This window comes from Marmota marmota, unplaced genomic scaffold (genome assembly GCF_001458135.2).
Source record: "Marmota marmota marmota unplaced genomic scaffold, marMar, whole genome shotgun sequence".
Classification (NCBI taxonomy): domain Eukaryota; kingdom Metazoa; phylum Chordata; class Mammalia; order Rodentia; family Sciuridae; genus Marmota; species Marmota marmota.
In genome coordinates, this window is record NW_026000174.1 from 28,895,636 (window position 1) to 28,914,266 (window position 18,631).

The 18,631-nt window shown below is 33.7% G+C and overlaps 1 protein-coding gene across 14 annotated transcripts in view; it reads right to left on the bottom strand.

Moving 5' to 3' along the window:
* Nucleotides 1–1,083: 1,083 nt before the first annotated feature.
* LOC107135671 (transcription factor SOX-6-like) overlaps nucleotides 1,084–18,631 on the bottom strand; it is a 244,762-nt gene continuing 227,214 nt past the window's right edge. For all 14 annotated transcript variants that reach the window (XR_007342342.1, XR_007342339.1, XR_007342343.1 and 11 more), the window contains 2 exons: nucleotides 17,207–17,447; nucleotides 1,084–1,273 (listed from right to left, as the gene is read on the bottom strand). Coding sequence is in view for 1 of the 14 variants with exons in the window: in XM_048788417.1 (XP_048644374.1) it covers nucleotides 1,187–1,273; nucleotides 17,207–17,447 (328 nt within the window). In the remaining 13 variants the exon portion in view is untranslated. The remainder of the gene's footprint in view (nucleotides 1,274–17,206; nucleotides 17,448–18,631) is intronic.

The following is an 18,631-nucleotide window of genomic DNA, read 5'->3' on the forward strand; positions in this document are numbered from 1 at the left end:
TTGTAAGGAAGAAGGGTTTATTTTAGCTTACTGTTTTAGAGATTTCAGTCTGCGACCTATTGTCTCTGTTAGTTTGGACCATGGAAGCATACCACGGCAGGAGAGCATTGGGGAGGAAGCCCATCACCTCATGGCTAGTGTGTGTGTGTGTGTGTGTGTGTGTGTGTGAGAGAGAGAGAGAGAGAGAGAGAGAGAAAGAGGGGGGGGAGAGAGAGAGAGAGAGAAGGAGAGAAAGAGGAAGTAGGAAGAAGAGGAGGGAATACCAGAATCCAACAATTTATTTTAAGGGCATGACCCTGAATAACAAAACCTCCACTGGCTCCCACCTTCTAAAACTTCCACCAACTCCCAATAATGCCATAAGCTGGGGGATACACGGGTTTGGGGGGCACTTAAACAAACCTTAGCACCAACCTTCAGAACAAAGTAAGTTTAACAAAGTAAGTTTATTGATTAAAATTTATGGTCTGTGGTATTTTTTTATAGCAGCATGAACAGACTAAGACATTTATAATCGTAACACCCGTTTCCTATTTCATTCAAAAGTGCACAAAATCAATCTATTTCCTCTTCCATACTAGAATTGTTCAAATATCTTATGGAAAAGATCAAATTAATAAGTCTTTCTAGGTGAAACTACTCCACTTTCTAGACCTACTTCTCATCTGACATGATTTCCAGACCTTTTGTCACTCTACTCTCACATACTCCTGTCTCTAGTTGTCATTCTAAAAATATGTCGCAAACAATTATGAACAAGTTCTACATCTTCACTTTCAGCAGGAAAAAAAGTAATACTCAGCAAGGATAAGTGGTTTCTCCATGCCACACAGGTGGAATTGAAAGAACTAAAATCTAATGCAGGTTTTCTGACACCAAATCTAATGTTCTAGTCTATGGGCCTATAAAAAAGATCACTCTGAGCAGAAAAGATGCCATTCTTAATCTTCTTGTTCTCTTGTATTTCTAGAAAAGAGTTTTATCTACTTTTGAGACAGAAATTATACTTTCCTATTAATTCTAATCCAAGAATTACCAAGAAGTATCTATTGTTGTATAACAAATCAATCCAAAACAGAGAACTTAAAACATTATTATTTATTTTCCTTAAAGATTTCTATGGGCAAGGAATTTGGGAACATCCAGGTTGCCTAGTTTTGTCTCAAGGTTCTTCATAATGTCCCAGTCAAGTCTGTAGCAGAGGTTGGGTCATTTCAAAGGCTTCTCTTCTCAGATGTGGTGCCTGGGCCAGGAACACCTCAAGAATTCTGAGCTGGAATAGAAAATTTTTATGGATACAATCCTCTATTTATATGTGATCTCACCACATGACCTCTTCTCTCCTGTATGTTAGTTTAAAAGCAGCTGGACTACTGTATATGGTGGTTCAGGGCTCCAAAGGGCTCCAAAGGTACATGTCCCATGGAGAATCAGAGGAAAACTACATCACTGTTGTAAGATAGCCTGGGAAATCATATTGTGTGTCATTGCATTCTAGCCTGGAAATCATATTGTGTCAATGCATTCTATTCAAGAGTGATTAGAATGGTTTGCCCATAGTCAAAGGGAGAGGAGTTGCCTTTTCATAGGATGAATATATAGGTTAATTCTCAAATAGTCACTGTGAGAAACGAATCATGTAAAACACTTAGTACAGTACCGAGCACTAAATACTCAGTAATTGACAGCAAATGTCATTATTATTAAATTCAAAGGTACTTTGTCCAGTTAACCTTTATTTCAATTTTCAATTCTGTAAATAATGTCATAATAGCCACCAACACTATTTTAGGTTTTTATTCAAATTCATTCATCTACATGGAATATAAAACACAAAACTACATTACTCTCTTCATTATAAATACTTATTCCAAACTAATTTCATTAAGATCTGGCTCCTCACAGAACTCCAGAAACCTTAGCATTGTAATTTTTTTTTTTTTTTTGGTTGTTGTTTTTGTTTTTTTGTTTTGTTTTGTTTTGTTTGAATACCAGGGATTGAATTCGGGGACACTTAACCACTGAGCCACACCCCAACCCTATTTTGTATTTTATTTACAGACAGGGTCTCACTGAGTTGCTTAGCATGTCAATCTTGCTATGGCTAGCTTTGAACTCTCCATCCTCCCTCCTCAGCCTTCCAAGCCATTGGGATTACAGGTCCCTGGCTTGTAATTAGTTTTTTCTAGGAATGCTATCAATTCCCACTTAATCCTATCTTATTTGGATAATCTCCACTCTATCCAGGAGCAGCTCCAGTACTCTAGGCTGATTCATCTGACTTGCCAACCACACCAAGACCAGGAATGTAAATGGATAGCCATACTGCAAGCAGAGGAGAGCTCTGGACTGGGGATTTAAAAGTTAAGATAATAAAACCAGATACCCTGTGTCTAATGGAAGAAAAAGTAGGCCCTAATCTCCATAATGTGGGATTAGGCCCCAACTTTCCTAAATAAGACTCCTTTGGTTCAGGAATTAATAGCAAGAATCAATAAATGGGATGGATTCAAGCTAAAAAGTTTCTTCTCAGCAAAAGAAACAAAGGTGAATAGAGAGCCTACATCTTGAGAGCAAATCTTTACCCCTCACACAAAAGATAGAGCATGAATCTCTAGGGTATATAAAGAACTCAAAAAGCTAAGCATGAAAAAAACAAATAACCCAATCAATAAATGGGCCAAGGACCTGAACAGACACTTCTCAGAAGATGATATACAATTAATCAACAAATATATGAAAAAATGTTCATCATCTCTAGCAATTAGAGAAATGCAAATCAAAACTACTCTAAGATTTCATCTCACTCTAGTCAGAATGGCAGCTATTATGAAGATAAACCGCAATAAGTATTGGTGAGGATGTGGGGAAAACAGTACTCTCATACATTGCTGGTGGGACTGCAAATTGGTGCAGTCAATATGGAAAGCTGTATGGAGATTTCTTGGAAAATTGGGAATGGAACCACCATTTGACCTAGCTATCCGTTTCCTTGGTCTATTCCTAAAGGATTTAAAAACAGCATACTACAGGAACACAGCCACATCAATGTTTATAGCAGCACAATTCACAATAGCTAAACTGTGGAACCAATCTAGATGCCCTTCAATAGATGAATGAATAAAAAAAAATTGTGGCATATATACACAATGGAATATTACTCAGCATTAAAAGAGAATAAAATCATGGCATTTTCAGGTAAATGGATGGAGTTAGAGAAGACAATGCTAGGTGAAGTTAGCAAATCCCAAAAAACCAAATGCTGAATGTTTTCTCTGATATAAGAAGGCTGATTCATAGTGGGGTAGGGAGGGGTAACATGGGAGGAATAGAGGAACTCTAGATAGGGCAGAGGGGTGGGAGGGGAAGGAAGGGGGCATGGGGTTAGAAATGATGGTGGAATGTGATGGACATCATTATCCAGACACGAATTGGTGTGAATATTCTTTGTATACAATCAGAGATATCAAAAATTGTGCTCTATATGTATAATAAGAATTGTAATGCATTCCGCTGTAATATATAAATAAAAAAATAATTTAAAAAGAAAAAAGATAAGATGCTAGGAATTGGTATTTGGAAAGCATGGGTCAGAAATGGGATTTTGCTTATTATAATGATGTTGAAATCCATATACAAGTAGAAGTCCTTAAAGTTAAGAGAAATGACTGGGAAATGGCCTAAGGAACTGCATGAATTAAGTACTCTATTGGTACCCAATTTAATTGTAGCAACAGAATATTATCCTCTCTTATCCTTTAGCAAGACTGATTTAAATATATTCATTCTTATTGGATTGTATGCTGTTTTGATTTCCATTTTAATTGTAGACTTTCCAATTTCTGACAGCACCCAATCTATAGCAAACTTCTATTATATTAGACCCCTATCCAAAACCATTCAAGGAACGTTCAAATCCTCTAATGGGTTTAATCTAACACTCTCCTGCTGAGACATGCCATGGTTCCATATAGCATATATTCTTTCTCACTAAAATGAATTATAATCCAAATTTTCTTAACTAAAAGTATGTTCTTGGTATTCTCTGGGTAGAGGAAATAAATTAAGGGGATGGAATGTCTATAAAGAAGTTAAAAACAATAATAAAACCAACTAAAAGTTGTTTTGGTTTTGGCCACTCAACCATGTCAGTGATCAATATTCTCTGGAAGGCAGATGGAAGTTTCAATAGCGTGTTCAAGTTACATTACATAATGTACATATATTTAATATATAATATTGTTATATTACATACTATGTACTATATTTTGTGATTCCCTACTTTAAAGCACTTTTTTATGAAACAAAAACTACCTGCCAACTATAGAACAGGTCTTACTACTAAAGTGTTATTGACTAACTGACAAAGAAAATTTACCTAATCTAAGTTCCAGGAACTTCTTGCTAGCAAAGGAAATCTAACCTTTTTAATATGTTGAAGACTAAATTGCTAATATTTACAGATTCTGTCTCAGAGTAAAAAGTATTTTTTATCTAAAGTGATATATTTTAACAAAAGCATTGGGTAAAAGAAACTTACATAAATGAAAGTGCTGAATTTTATTCTAATTATAGATGATTCATGACAAAACTATAACTTGCTCTAATGGTAAAACAAAAATGTATGCCTTTTTCCTTTTAAATATTGCTGAATATATTAGGTTTACTTATCATTCTCAAAGTTGGCATAAAATTATGTCACGTATCACTATTACTATATGGTTTAATAAAAGTAAAATTATTTGTGGATTTGTCAGCAAATAGATTTGCTTCAGTATTTGCAAAAGTGTCATGACTCCTAAAGTATAAAAAGAAAAAGCTTCAGTTTAAAATGTTATCTTAATTCACAGATAAAAATCACAAACCCGAAAGTTTTCTAGATGGCCACATTATTGTGATTTTTAATAAACAGAAATCAATATACTACACAGAGTCAATATAGGAAAAAAATTAAGTCTCCAAATTGTTAAGACAAGAACATAAAACAGTTATATTGCACTCCAATGCACAAACTCACATAGAAAAAATCAGACTTTCAAGATTCAAAAATCCTTAAGAATTCAGTTGTTCGACCCCACATAGCCCTTAAATCCTGTGCAAAAGAAGATGTAATAATAAAGTAATTAACAAAGTATAGGAAATCAAGGCCAAATTTTCAAGTTTAAGTTCCAGTTTTTCTGCCTGCCTCCCATATAAGCCCAGACAAGTTAGTTAGCCCCTTTGTCTTAATTTCCTTCTTTGTAAAATAGGAGTAAAGAACCTATCTTATGGCTCAGTGATAGAGCACTTGCCTAACACGTTTGAGGCACTAGATTCATCCTTAGCACTGCTTAAATATAAATAAATAAAGTATTGTGTATATCTACACAATTTTTGAAAATATTTGAAAAAGGAAACTCCCTCAGAAAATTAATAAAATTAAATGTATGAGTAAAATTAAAACAGTGTCTGTTGCATAATAAGTGTTCATTACATCATGACAGCAATGATAAATAATAGCCCTAACAAGTAACTTTTGGCTTCCCTGTGAACATGGCACCTCCAAAAGCTGGCTATTCCATTTTTGAAGGGTTAAAGAAAACTCCTCTTTATAAAGAATATAAAATCTATTTCAACCTATAGTTCTATTCCATGGAAATAATCATAATGGTAACCCTTTCAATACCAACACACAGCTATTATATTACTTTTGTATCTCTGCCCCACCCACCAACCCCTAGGGAAAACATCCCAGTTTCCTTCATTTCTTCCTCATAAGACATAGTCCAGCCATTCTGGTCATTCTGGTCTGAGTGTGTTCCAATGCATTTCTCTCTTTTAGAGAGTGATTGCCTAAACAAAATATACTCAATATTGTCTGAACAACAAGAATTAAGATACACTATAACTGCCTTAGAGATACCATGTTTTAAAGATCTAATGCCATGAGACAGAGTTCAGTTTTTTGAAAGTGGGACCTAAGAACATTAAAGCAGGCAGGCCTACAAGTGAATTCCTTGGCACCTGAAGCAGCATTCTATCAAGTTCAGCTATGAGCTCATTCATGTGCCTATCAACTCAGGCAGTCATTTTCATTTGGACATTCATTACTCAAAACTACCATATTCTACCTAAACAATACTACCAGGGTAGGCTGAATTGGCTTAAACAATTTTAATCTTGAAATCAGGAAAGTTAAAAGTGACAAGAGACTTGATGATTCTAATTCAGATATTCCATTTTTAAGATGAGAAAACTGAAGTCATGAGATATTGAGTGACTTTCCTAGATCACATAGTAAATTAGTGGCAAAGAGAGCACAGGTAACATCCTTTCCTCTAACTTATGCTCTCTCTATGTAACTCCAGGAAAAATATTTCCACTGCACAGAAAGAATTTTTTTTTCTTTTCTACAATTTAAGGTATTGGAGGAAAAGTATTATGGAGAAGTTGGAGATGTTGGACTAGTTCTGATGGAACAAAGTTTCTACGCATGGAGAGCCTCAGGATCCCATAGAGTTTTTCTTAAAGGACAGCTACTTACTCTAGTGTCAAGTCAATTTTCTTCATTTTCTCCTCCTTTTGCAACTGTTTTTTTTTTCCTTCCTTATTTGAAAGATACCAGTGCACTTGTAAGAATAACTGTTATTATATAATCAGCAAGGCAAATAGTATGTTTTAAATGAAGAAACCTCTCAGGGTATGTTCTTCATACCTCACAAATCTTATCATTACAAAGTACCAGAGTCCAATTAAGACTTGTCAAATTCTTTTTTTTTTTCCTTATGGAGATGCTATTCTATGAACAGGGAAGTCCTTCCGTGGCCAAGCTAGACAGATTACTTCAAATATCACACACACTTAGCCCTCAGGGCTACTCTGTGAGCTCAACAATCTCATTTCATTGGATCTTGTCCAGTAAAATTCTCAATTTTGAGGATTTAACTATAAAAGCCATCAAATTTCCTTCTAATATGTCAAATAAATATGATGGCTTCACAAAAAACTCTGGGTCATCTAGGAAAAATGTAAATAACATCTCCAGCTGTCTCATTTGTTTTTACAACTAGAACAAGTACAAAAAGATAAAAATGATTCCCCAGAAGTGATGGTGCTTATAAAAGAATTATCTATCCACTCACCTATCTGTACTTGCATTTCCAAGAAAAGGGAAATACAAATGTCACCAATTTAACACAAAGTAGTAAGTAAGAAGTCTAATTCTGCCAACAAGTGCCCCAATGTCTACAGATTCTACACTTCCCAACCTGAGGGCAACTAATGACTGAAGTTATAATCCCACAGCCCATGGCTACTCTCAGGAAAGGGAATGAAAAGGCATGAATATTTTTTCTTATCTTCCAAATAGCAAAACACTAAGATTCATTCCTTGACCTATTTTTTTCATCAAAGAGTAGTCAGGAAGAGAGTTAAACTATAACATCACAATTACAGAAAGCAAAATAAATAAACTACATTCAAAATACAAACAAAATACATCAGTAAGAGAACAAAAATAAAAGAGGAACCTTTAGTAAAAGCACACACCAGGTACAAAATAAATTAATACAACTGAAGGACTAATATTAATTCTGAATTCAAGAGTAAAAATGTTCTCAATTTGTTCATGCACACATTAATTTATATTAGCTAGTTTGGTGCTATGCAAATTTTTTAAACCCTAAATAAGAATAACTGCTACCTATGTATTATAATTTTTCATTAAGTTTCTAAGTAGATGAATCTCTTCTGTTTCACCATTATAATCTATTTATGCTTGAATGAAGGCACATTTCCTCTCAGAAGTTTAACGAATTTGAGAATATTGGATTTAAGGTACTCTCAATACACTGGCGTGGAAACAATTCAGAGGTAAATTATAATGAAAGCAAAAGTTTACAAAATAATTTCCAATCATTTTATTAAATAAGCTTTTTCATTTTCTAGGGTGCTAATGAAATATAAAGAAGGTAAATGAAATGCATAAATATTCATTGCTAATTTCAACCTGATTGCAAAATTTTATTAGCAAAGGTTTGTAATTTATACTTTAGATTTGAGAATGTGATTTATGTAAAGATATATCATTGAACTCAATTTGCATCACCTAGAAAAGTACTGCCTAGAGGTCATGGAGCATAGTGACGCCAAAATAATAGTTAAAACATTAATATTATATAAAAATAAATATTCCGTCTCAGTGAGAGTTGTATTAATAAAAGAAATAATAGCTAGAAGTTGCTCTTCTTTTAAAAGGTTACATTTCTCTTGGAAATTTTATTGCAGAGGACAATCAAACAGTGGGATAGTTTGCATACTAAGGTAATTAGGGCACATTCCTTAGAGGTATTCAAGAAAGATTAAACATGTTTGTGGAAGGAACAGAGTAGGGTCTTTCCTGCTTAATGTAGGTGGTTTGAGTCAATAATCAGAGATGGCCCTTTCAATCTTATCTCAATGAATGGTGCAAGCAGGAAGCATTATGTTAAAGTTGTCTTTATGGAAAGCCAACCTCTCCAAATTAAAAAAGGTAGATCTCGGTGGAATGAGATGGACATCATTACTCTATGTACATGTCTGACTGCACATATGGAGCGATGCTACATCATGTACAACTAAAGAAATGAAAAGTTGTGCTACAATTGTGTAAAATAAATCAAAATGCATTCTGTTGTCATATATACCTAATTAATTTTTTAAAAAAAGAAACAACAAAAATTGTTTTAAAAAGGTAGATCTCAATTTGTTCATGCATGCAAACACAATTCTGGCTTCCTCCTCCCAAAGCAATATGCTGCCTATCAGAGTCATCACCATCTTACTGATCTAGAAGGACCTTGAGATTCATCTCTATCTCTAGATATGAAAAGCTCAAATTAGCATGTAAATGACAGCATACCATTTAATATATACTTTATTTTCTACAACATTTCTTAGAAGCATAACAAAAATGTGCACACTTCATTATTCCAGTTATGATATTTCATTATAGTGATGTACCCAGAAACCAGGTAAGGAATTGCGTGGAGGAATTCTGTAGAAGAAAGTAAACATTAGCCAGACCTACCTGTGGCCTGAAACCACACGAGTGGAGTTCTGCTTTAATCAGAAAATTATTGGTGTCCTGATATGGGCTTTCACTGATTAACAATGAACAATTTTGAGAAAGGCTTATCTATCTAAAAAATAAAATCTACACTTGAATGACATTTTAATCCATCAAGAAAAATAAAAAGGGATGGGTAGTACAGTGGTAGAGCACTTCTTAGTATGTGTGAGGCGCTTGGTTTGAGTCCCAGCACAGCAAAAGAAAAAAGGAGGGGAGGGGTACTGAATAAAAGAATCCTGCTCAAACTGTTGCTAGACTAGATTATGTAAGATTGTCTATTAGTAATCCAGTCTCATTTCAAATCATTTTTATAACTCAACTTCTCCTGTGTCCAGAAATGCTATCAACCCCAAGCTATACTTTGGGTACACAAGAATATTTACATATGGGTAGTATACAGGAAATGTCAAGCCACAGGAGCAGCACCACTGTGAGACGTTACCAGCAGCATATAGGTGAAAGAAATGAAAACAAAATCATTATGAAACATAAAGGTACACATGAAACTGAAAACAATTAGGAAAATATTGGCTCTATCCCACAAAAGATAATCCTTGTGAACATGCAGGAATGCCATAAATTATAAGTGAATGTCAGTGGAGTTCATTAAGAGATTCATGTTATAGTCAGTGCTCTGCAAACTCCAGTCACTGGGTCTCATACAGTCTGAAAGATTAAAATAAAAATAAACATGGCATATCCCATCTCCTTGAAGACATTCTGTATACACAATTTTATTACACTGAAAAAAAGATACTAGGGTCTGATTTTCTTATAACTATAAAATACAAAAGAAATACAAGTCATTGCACAGATGTAGCAAAGTACTGGGTTTTTATATTTTGGCAGGTGCTCAATATGCAGCCCACATAATCACATGTTAATGACTGGAGTGGGTTAATCAGTATGCATACCTGATTCCTTAATGTCCAAGGGGAGGGAAGCCAAATATTCCAGAGCATGCTAATGTTTCTACTTTTGATAAAGATTTTAATAATATACTAAGTAAGGAGGAAAACTTTTCCAAAATGTTTCTTTAGAAAGGTGTATTATATCATTAAGAATAAACATAAAATAATTCATCATTCTATTAACATTGAGATATTTCTAAGAAGCATACCAGTAATTCTTTTTTTATAAAATGTAGCCAGCCATATTTCAGGAACTTTTTAAAAATTACATGTTTAAAAAAATAGCAGAAATGAAGTAATATGCATAATCATGGTATAAAAATTATAAAGGTTATTAATGTGTTAATACTAGATAACACCAGTTTTCTATTCATTGGCTATAGCAAGTTTGCCAAATTGCATGCAATAAAACATGCTTTTATTTTTTAATTCAAATTGTAAACAAATTATTTCTGACATTAAATTTCTGAGATAGATTTAAAAGGTTACAGTTCTGTGTGCTAATAGAGTTTCAAATTTATAGAAAATAGGAAATCCCCAATTGGGCTTCCTAGAGAATGTTGTCTGACGACTCCAGGGCAAGGACAGACATTCTCACTTATTAATAGAAACCTAGGTTTAAAACTGGGCATGGTGGAACATGATTGTAATTCCAGTGACTCTGGAGGCTGAGGCAGGAGGACCATAAGTTCAAGGCCAGCTTCAGCAATTTAGCCAGGCCCTCAACAATTTAATGAGACCCTGTCTCAAAATAAAAGATAAAAAAGTAAAAAGAGATATGGCTCAGTGGTAAAGCACCCCTGGGTTCAATCCCCAGAAAAAAAAAGAAAGAAAGAAACCTAGGTTTGAACTTTACTTAAATTGAATCAATTCCCCAAATCTGAAAATTAGGAGAGCAGCAACTAAATTTCTTAAAAAATAATTTATGAATGCTTTTTTCCAGTGCTTCATAAACAAATCAGGTACCACAAAAGATATACATAAATCTTACCTAAGGCATTAAGACTGGAAACTAGTTAGGACTAGATGAACTAGTGGCTTTTACTATACTTTCTAAATTACAATCCCTATAAAAGAAAGGAAATTAATTTCATTTGGGTACTGACTACCATTTTAAATTACTAAATCAATATCCATCCGTCCCTCCCTCCCTCCCTCCCTCCCTCTCTCTCTCTTCCACACACTTGCAAGCGTGCATGCACACACACACACACACACACACACACACACACACACCAACACAACAGTTAGGGAGGTTCATTTAAGTTTTTATATCTTTCAAAAAGTAACAAGATGAGAAATCTTCTAAAAGTCTGTCACAACATAAAGCATGGATAAAGCTTTTATCCTTACTAAAAATTCCTGGACAGTGTTATCACACAATGACAATGGCTCCATTCCCAGAAATGGTATAAAGTCCACACCAGAAATTTTATGACTCCAAGTGAACTACATAAAACACTCCAGAGCTGATTAGCAACTTCATGAACTGAATGCAACAGAGGAAGAGAGTAAAAATTGTTTGCAAGCAAGAAAGCCTTGTTCCCAGTAGTTATTTATTAAATATCCCAGCAGTCCCATTATAATTTTCTTTCAATTACAACAAAGGACATTTTTGGCATCTTTTATTTATAATGGAAAATTAATTTATATTGGAAAATTCTAGAAACTTAAAAATAAATAGGTCTCGAAGAAGTTGGTATATTCTACAACTAAGGGTCCAATATGGTTCTTCCTAGTCAGACTACTAGGCAAAAGCCAGATGTTTGTAATGCCATTTTTGTCAATATAAACATGCATGTGAGTGCACATGTGCACGTGTATATAAGGTCCCATTTATAATCTTATTGTCCTCACACTGTATATTTCGAAAGGGAGACTGTTGGTACCTTCCCCCAATATCCATAGCCTACCCAGAAGACAGCTAAGAATAGTGGCCTCTTGCACAAAAAGCTGCTGTGTCTCTTGCTTGGGGCCATTGTTTGGCCAGGAGTATGACTACCTGCTTGTCACCTCTCCTTGAACTCCTCTCCACCTTACCTCTTGTTCATTCTTGATTAGGTTCCTGCTATGTGTACATTACTTAAACTATTCTCTCTACCCACCATATGAATTAGGTCTTCTTCAGAATCTCTTGGATCTCTTCAATGAATAACCTCCCTAACTGTTAACTCCTCTAATTTTCAAACTTTCAGCTGCACTACTATGACGGTTTCCTAATAGGTGTTCCTATTACTGATGTTGTCTTCCACAACTCATTATCTATACAGCAGGCAACATGACTAAAAAAAACAAAATAGCCAGGGACAGTGGAGTGTAATCCCAGTGTTTGGAGAGGCTGAGGCAAGGAGGATCACAAGTTCAAAGTCAGCCTCAGCGAAAGCCAGGGGCTAAGCAACTTAGTGAGACCCTGTCTCTAAATAAAACACAAAATAAGGCTGGGGATGTGGCTCAGTGGTAAAGCACTTGCCTTGCATATGTGAGGCACTGGGTTCAATCCTCAGCACCACATAAAAATAAACAGATATTGTGTGTCCAACTAAAAAAAAATATTTAAAAAAAATAGGGCTGGGGATATTTTTTAAAAAATAGGGCTCAGTGATCAAGTGTCCCTGAGTTCAATCCCTAGCACCAAAACAAACAAACAAACAAAAACCATGTTACTCCCCTACTTAAAATTTGAAATAAAGTGCAAACATCTCACTGTAGCCTACAAGGTCCCATAATATCTATCATCTCCTGTCTCCTTGATTTCATCTCATAGCCTTCATTCCCTCTCCTGCCACTCCATTGTTTTCTGTTGTTCAAACACACCAATCAAAAGGCTTTTGTACTTATTATACACTCTGGTTGGGTGTCTTTTGCCAAGTCTTTACACAGTTGGCCTCTTCTTGCTATTCCAATTTCAGCTCAGATACCCGTCTTCAAAAAGACCTTGGACTGGGGATGTGGCTCAAGTGGTAACACGCTCGCCTGGCATGTGTGGGTCGCTGGGTTCGATCCTCAGCACCACATAAAAATAAAATAAAGATGTTGTGTCCACCGAAAACTAAAAAATAAATATTTAAAAATTCTCTCTCTCTCTCTCTCTCTCTTTCTCTCTCTCTCTAAAAACAACCAAAAAAAAAGACCTTGCCTTTCTCGTTGCTTAATTTTTTATCACATTCTTTAATTTCCTTCATAGCACTTGTCATTTTCTGAAATTGTCTCAATCCCTGAAACTTTATAAGTTCCATGAGAGCAGGAATCTTATCTTTATTACCCATAATGCAGTCTCTTGAACCTGGAATTTAATATGGATGTGTAAGTATATACATCGAAATAACTAACAATGCTAATACCTACTTTAAATTATAACTCTAAAGCAAAAAATAAAAAATAAAAAAGAGGGATCTAAGTAATGTATACCTCAATTAATTCATATGACAAGTAGTTATATATAAATTGCACAAAAAAAGTTTTGTAATTTGCAAACAGATTCACTAACAATGTATAGGCTCACTTGTTCTTAACTATGCTTAATATTTTAGCAGAAAATTATTATGTCCATCATATACAGATCACTAAACATTACCACAAAAAATCTCTCTCAATATTTGTAACATAGAATGATACACTGTACATTTTTCCATGAAAATATTTGTATTTATTCCTAACTAATGAGAAATGATATTGACACACTGGCGCCAGATCAAAACAGCAGTGGTTGAACATAGAGAGGAGAGTGAATTCTTATGTCTACTAACTTTTCAACCATTGAATGCTGTCACCAATTAAATAGCACATTAAATTTAAACTGAACATTTTGTTGTCCATAATATAAATAATTGTTATTAGAATCAAAGTCTAAAATTTTCACCTCACATTGGTCTTTGAGTTCTTATCTTTAAAATTTCTGTTTTGCTTCTGTGTTTATGCCATAATAAATTTTTTGTCTGTAACTATGTGATCTTATATTTTGTTAGAGTGATGCCTCAAAATAATCAGAGTTTTAACAAGTGTTTTTTTTTTCTAATCAGGAAGTGGGGATTAGCAGAACTAATTTTTTATTGTTACTTTCTCTTATACAAAAGCTCCTCTGTGCTCTCAATATTTCAAAGTTCCACCCTTCCTGAACCCAGAAAATAAGAAACTTTTAGGTTTTGTTTTTAAATATTGGAGAATGAGGGCCATTGCTGAAACTAATAACAATAGAAACTGAACATATAAAGATAAAATTTTGGTGTTTTTAGATTTTCTTTTAAATTTTATTTCTTTACAACTATATTATGAGGTTCAATTACAGAAAATAAAAAGGCACAATCCATTGAAAAGAACTGCAAGTTTCATGTCACTTCACAAACATTTTTTTGGACTTCACATTTATTTTAAAGTAGAAAAAGGTAAGATTTTTATTAAATTTGTACATTATTTATAGTCCTCCCATGCCAACACGCACATACTCAAACGAGGGCACCCACTAACTCTTTGTAAGTGTTCAGGTCTGCCAGAAACCTAAAATCCTTCTATTAGTTTTCTTTCCAATAAAGTGAAATTGTTTGGTGATATAATACTTGCAGTATAAGCCACTATAGGTCTGATGCTACAGTTGTTACACATTATTGAATCTATCTATAGTGAAAAGGCAGCACAAAGGGAATTTCCAAATGCAGCTGCTATTTCCCATTTGTTAAATCCCTTTATTACACCATATAAGTACACAGCTGGGAAATACTATAGAGTGGGAGTTAAAACAAAATATTTTGGCTTCCAGACATTCAGAATACACAAAGACTTCAGTGGAAAGCAAAGCTTGATATCAAAAGAGAGTGAAAGTTTGAAAACATTTCTAGGAGCATGATTTCTTTTCAAACTAACATATAAAATATTTATGACTTAAAACTATTTCATACCATCATAAATTGCATTTAATACAATTTAGTTGATAAAAATTCAATATAAATTACTAATATCTATTTCTGACAAAGTATTAGATTATAAAAGTTTGAGAATAACTCACCAAGCAATTTGGCATTTGCCAAGAAAGAAAATTTTATAAGAAATAATAAATAAATATTTTCTAGAGAAATAAAATTTGAACTGTATTATTGGGTCCAGTTATTTGTATTTGTCCAGTTATTTCTAGTCAAGTTATTCATATTTGTCCATGACTATATACTTGGCATAAAAGCCAAAATGTCTTGAACCTATCTCTTCTCTCCATCCCCTCTTCCTCTATACTAATCCAAGTCACTATCATCTTTCATCTAGATTTCTGAAATGGTAATCCCAATGAGCCTTTCTCCTTTTCAATCATGCTTACTTCCCATCTATTCACTATACCACAGTCAGAATCATCTGTTTGAAATGTTCTTAAATCCTTCAAAGGCTTTTTCAATGGTGTTAGATCAAATCTCGCCTTCATCATGTTGTCTCCAAGGTCCTGTTTGATATGAGGCCCTATTTCATCAACAACATCTGATGCATCCTCATTTATTATACTCCAACCAGAAAGATCATCTTTTATTTCCTTAAATTAAATTATATTTTTCTCACTTCAAATACTTCATTCATGCTGTTACCTTTGCAATTCTTCTCTTTTTGGCACTTTTCCAGGATAGTATCTATCATCATATAAAATTTTTCCTCCCAGTTTTCCTAACTACACTACAAGCTTTTTGAGAGTAATTAGGTTGATGGTGATCCTAGCCATCTATTCTAAATTAGGTTTGCCCCCTGTTCTCAGATAACATTATGTTCTTTTTCTTCATAGCATATATCACAATTTTAATTGGGCATATTTGCATGTATATTTATTTAAATTCTATCCCCTGTCCTAGACCCCAAGAAGGCACAAATCATTGTTCACCATGATACAGCCAGTACCTAGCTTTTCTACCTAGTAGAAAGCTTGGTATATGAAAGGTGCTCAGTGAATATTTGTTGAAATAAAAATAAAACATGGCCCCATTATCTTGCCAATGAGCAGTGGCAGTGACTGGATATCTATATCTCATTTATTCTACCTTGGAGATATAATATGATAAATTTAAGTTCAATCAAAGAAACAGACTTTAGTCTTGCCTATTTTACCTTCCCCCTTTTCCCTACTTAAAGAAAATAAATCTTCTAGTGGATCTAATTTTACAATGTTGATTGCCTTCCAAACTAAAATTAGTCAAGAAATGTTTCATTTATCTTCCAATCCCATACTTCTCACCTACTTCTCCAAAGCACTGGCTGTATTTGCAAAATCATCTCAAAAAGAAAAATGTCTCTTCCATAAGTTACTGAATTAAGTCCCTGAGACAGTAAACATACAGCAAGAATTAAAATATGTGTTCTCAGTAGTAAATAGTTTTACTATTTAAATAGTAGATACAGTTTAAATAGTATCTTATTTTTTTATTAAGGAAGAAAAATTTCCTCATGTACCACTTAAAATATTTTTTATTAACTTTCAAAAGTTAAGCAATGAAAAACAGGGTTTAAAACTTCTAATCTAATAAAATATATTAAGTTTTTGGTTTCTTCTGGATTCTAAAACAAACGGAATATTTTTGCTTTATACTAGATAATTAATTTCACTTATTATGATTTCTGTTTTGATGGTTAGAGATGGAAGTCAACTTGGGAAATCTGGCTCTAGTACACTACATTTATATGATATGTTGCTTCTACTTTTAGAGAAAAATGCAGTCTGATTGAACAATACTGAGGAGCTTTACTTGTCCTTTGATATTAATATATAGGGACATAAGTGAGAAGAGCTTCATATAAATCAAGACTAACCATTAAAAATGATAAGTACCTGATTTTCCTTACTGAAGACATATTCACCATATGATCTCATTCACATAGATATATTTGCTTAATTAAATTTTTAAATATTAACATACTTTCCTTGATCATATCTATTCTAATATTACCAAGTTCATCATCTTAAATTCAGGGATCAGAGAATAAGATAAACAAACCACACCCCATAAAAAATATCAAATATCTTTTAACAAGTTGACCTAATAATTGGACATAAACTAAAATCACAAAACAGTTTCAAAGTTTTCCCAGTTACTAGTATAATAGTAACATATATCTGGTGATTGTTTCATGACATGAGCACAAATAACTCTAAAGCCATATTTTGAGCTTTCCCTAAAACACCTACATAAAATTAGGACATACTAGAAGACCCACTTGGTAGCAATAACCAGATTTTAAAGCTCACCATTCTTTGCTGAGATGACAGAACGCTGTCCCAGTCAGCATCTTGTTGAATGGTATTGACAAGTGTTGGTAGCTCCTCAGAATGAGGTTTGTTGTGCATTATGGGGTGCAGAGGCAGATGGGAGGCCACATGTTGATCACTGCCCTCTTCCTTTTCCCTTGAGGTCAAATCCTGGGTCATGGCTTCCTCTCCATCAGCTGCACAGGCAAATGGAGAGGTGGCTTGCTTGGAAGACATTCTTCTATAGAAAAAGGAAAATGCCATGAATTCAAAAGGATTTTCAACAACAAAAGAATGAACTGTTCCTTGTATTTGACTAATTCAGAAGAAATAAAGTTCTTTAATTTTAGAGATAGTTAAAGTCTACTCTAAACCACTGATAAAAAAAAAAAAAAACTTTGGACTTATATGTCCCACTTTCCCCCTGTGGTTTTAGTTCTGCACACCTCTTCCCAGAAATTTGTGCATATTTCTCTCTTATCCAATCCATAAATGAAATTCTTATAGAATATGTCTTCACAATGTATGGTATATATGTGTATATATTTTTCCTCCCAGTTTTCCCAACTACACTACAAGCTTTTTGAGAGTAATTAGGTTGATGGTTAGCAATGAAAAGAATGAATGAATGGAATGACAAATGAGTTGGTTTGCAGGAAGATTTGAGAGCAAAAGCATCCAATTTTTCCCATGGCTTATGTAAGAACAAAAGAAGTTGATGTACAAAAGTATAATCAAAACAAATAACCCATGATGAAGTCCTAAGCAAATCTGGTCCTTACTTTTTAGTTTTCACCTTTCATTGTGAGTACCAGACTAACACTATTTTACATGGTGCTGCTCTGAAGCTTTCTAAAGACCTTGAAGATCTGTTGATTGTTGTAAGTTATCTTGTAAGTGACTTATTTATTGAGTGGCTTATAATGTTAGATTAGTCTTTAGGCAGTTTTATAGCATTTGAATTAGGTATCTGAAATAAATATACCACTGTTTTATGTTAGAAAGTACATATAAGATTCAAAGCATTTCTTGTGAAAATAGTAAAATGCCTACAATGCAAAATATTTTAAAACCTCCAAAAATAATATTGAACATTCACTTGTGTATCCACAAGTAAACATTGATTATATTCTGCATGACATGGTCTCCAATCTGTGTTTTCATGTGCAATCAGATAATCATGGCCATTAAAAAGAAGTTCAAGATAGTAGAATATCATTTTATGAAAATGAATTTCCTAGCAAAATGGGTAGTAATAAAACCACCAAAAGTTTTAATTTAAGAAAACATTTTTTTCTAAAACTTTATGTTGTTCTTGGTTTATTGTATCTCTAGCTCTAAAACTGCTGTGTAATGAAAGGAATGAAATCTCCACCTTAATTGCTCTTTAACATTAATTGATTTCATACCATTTTTTTAAAAATG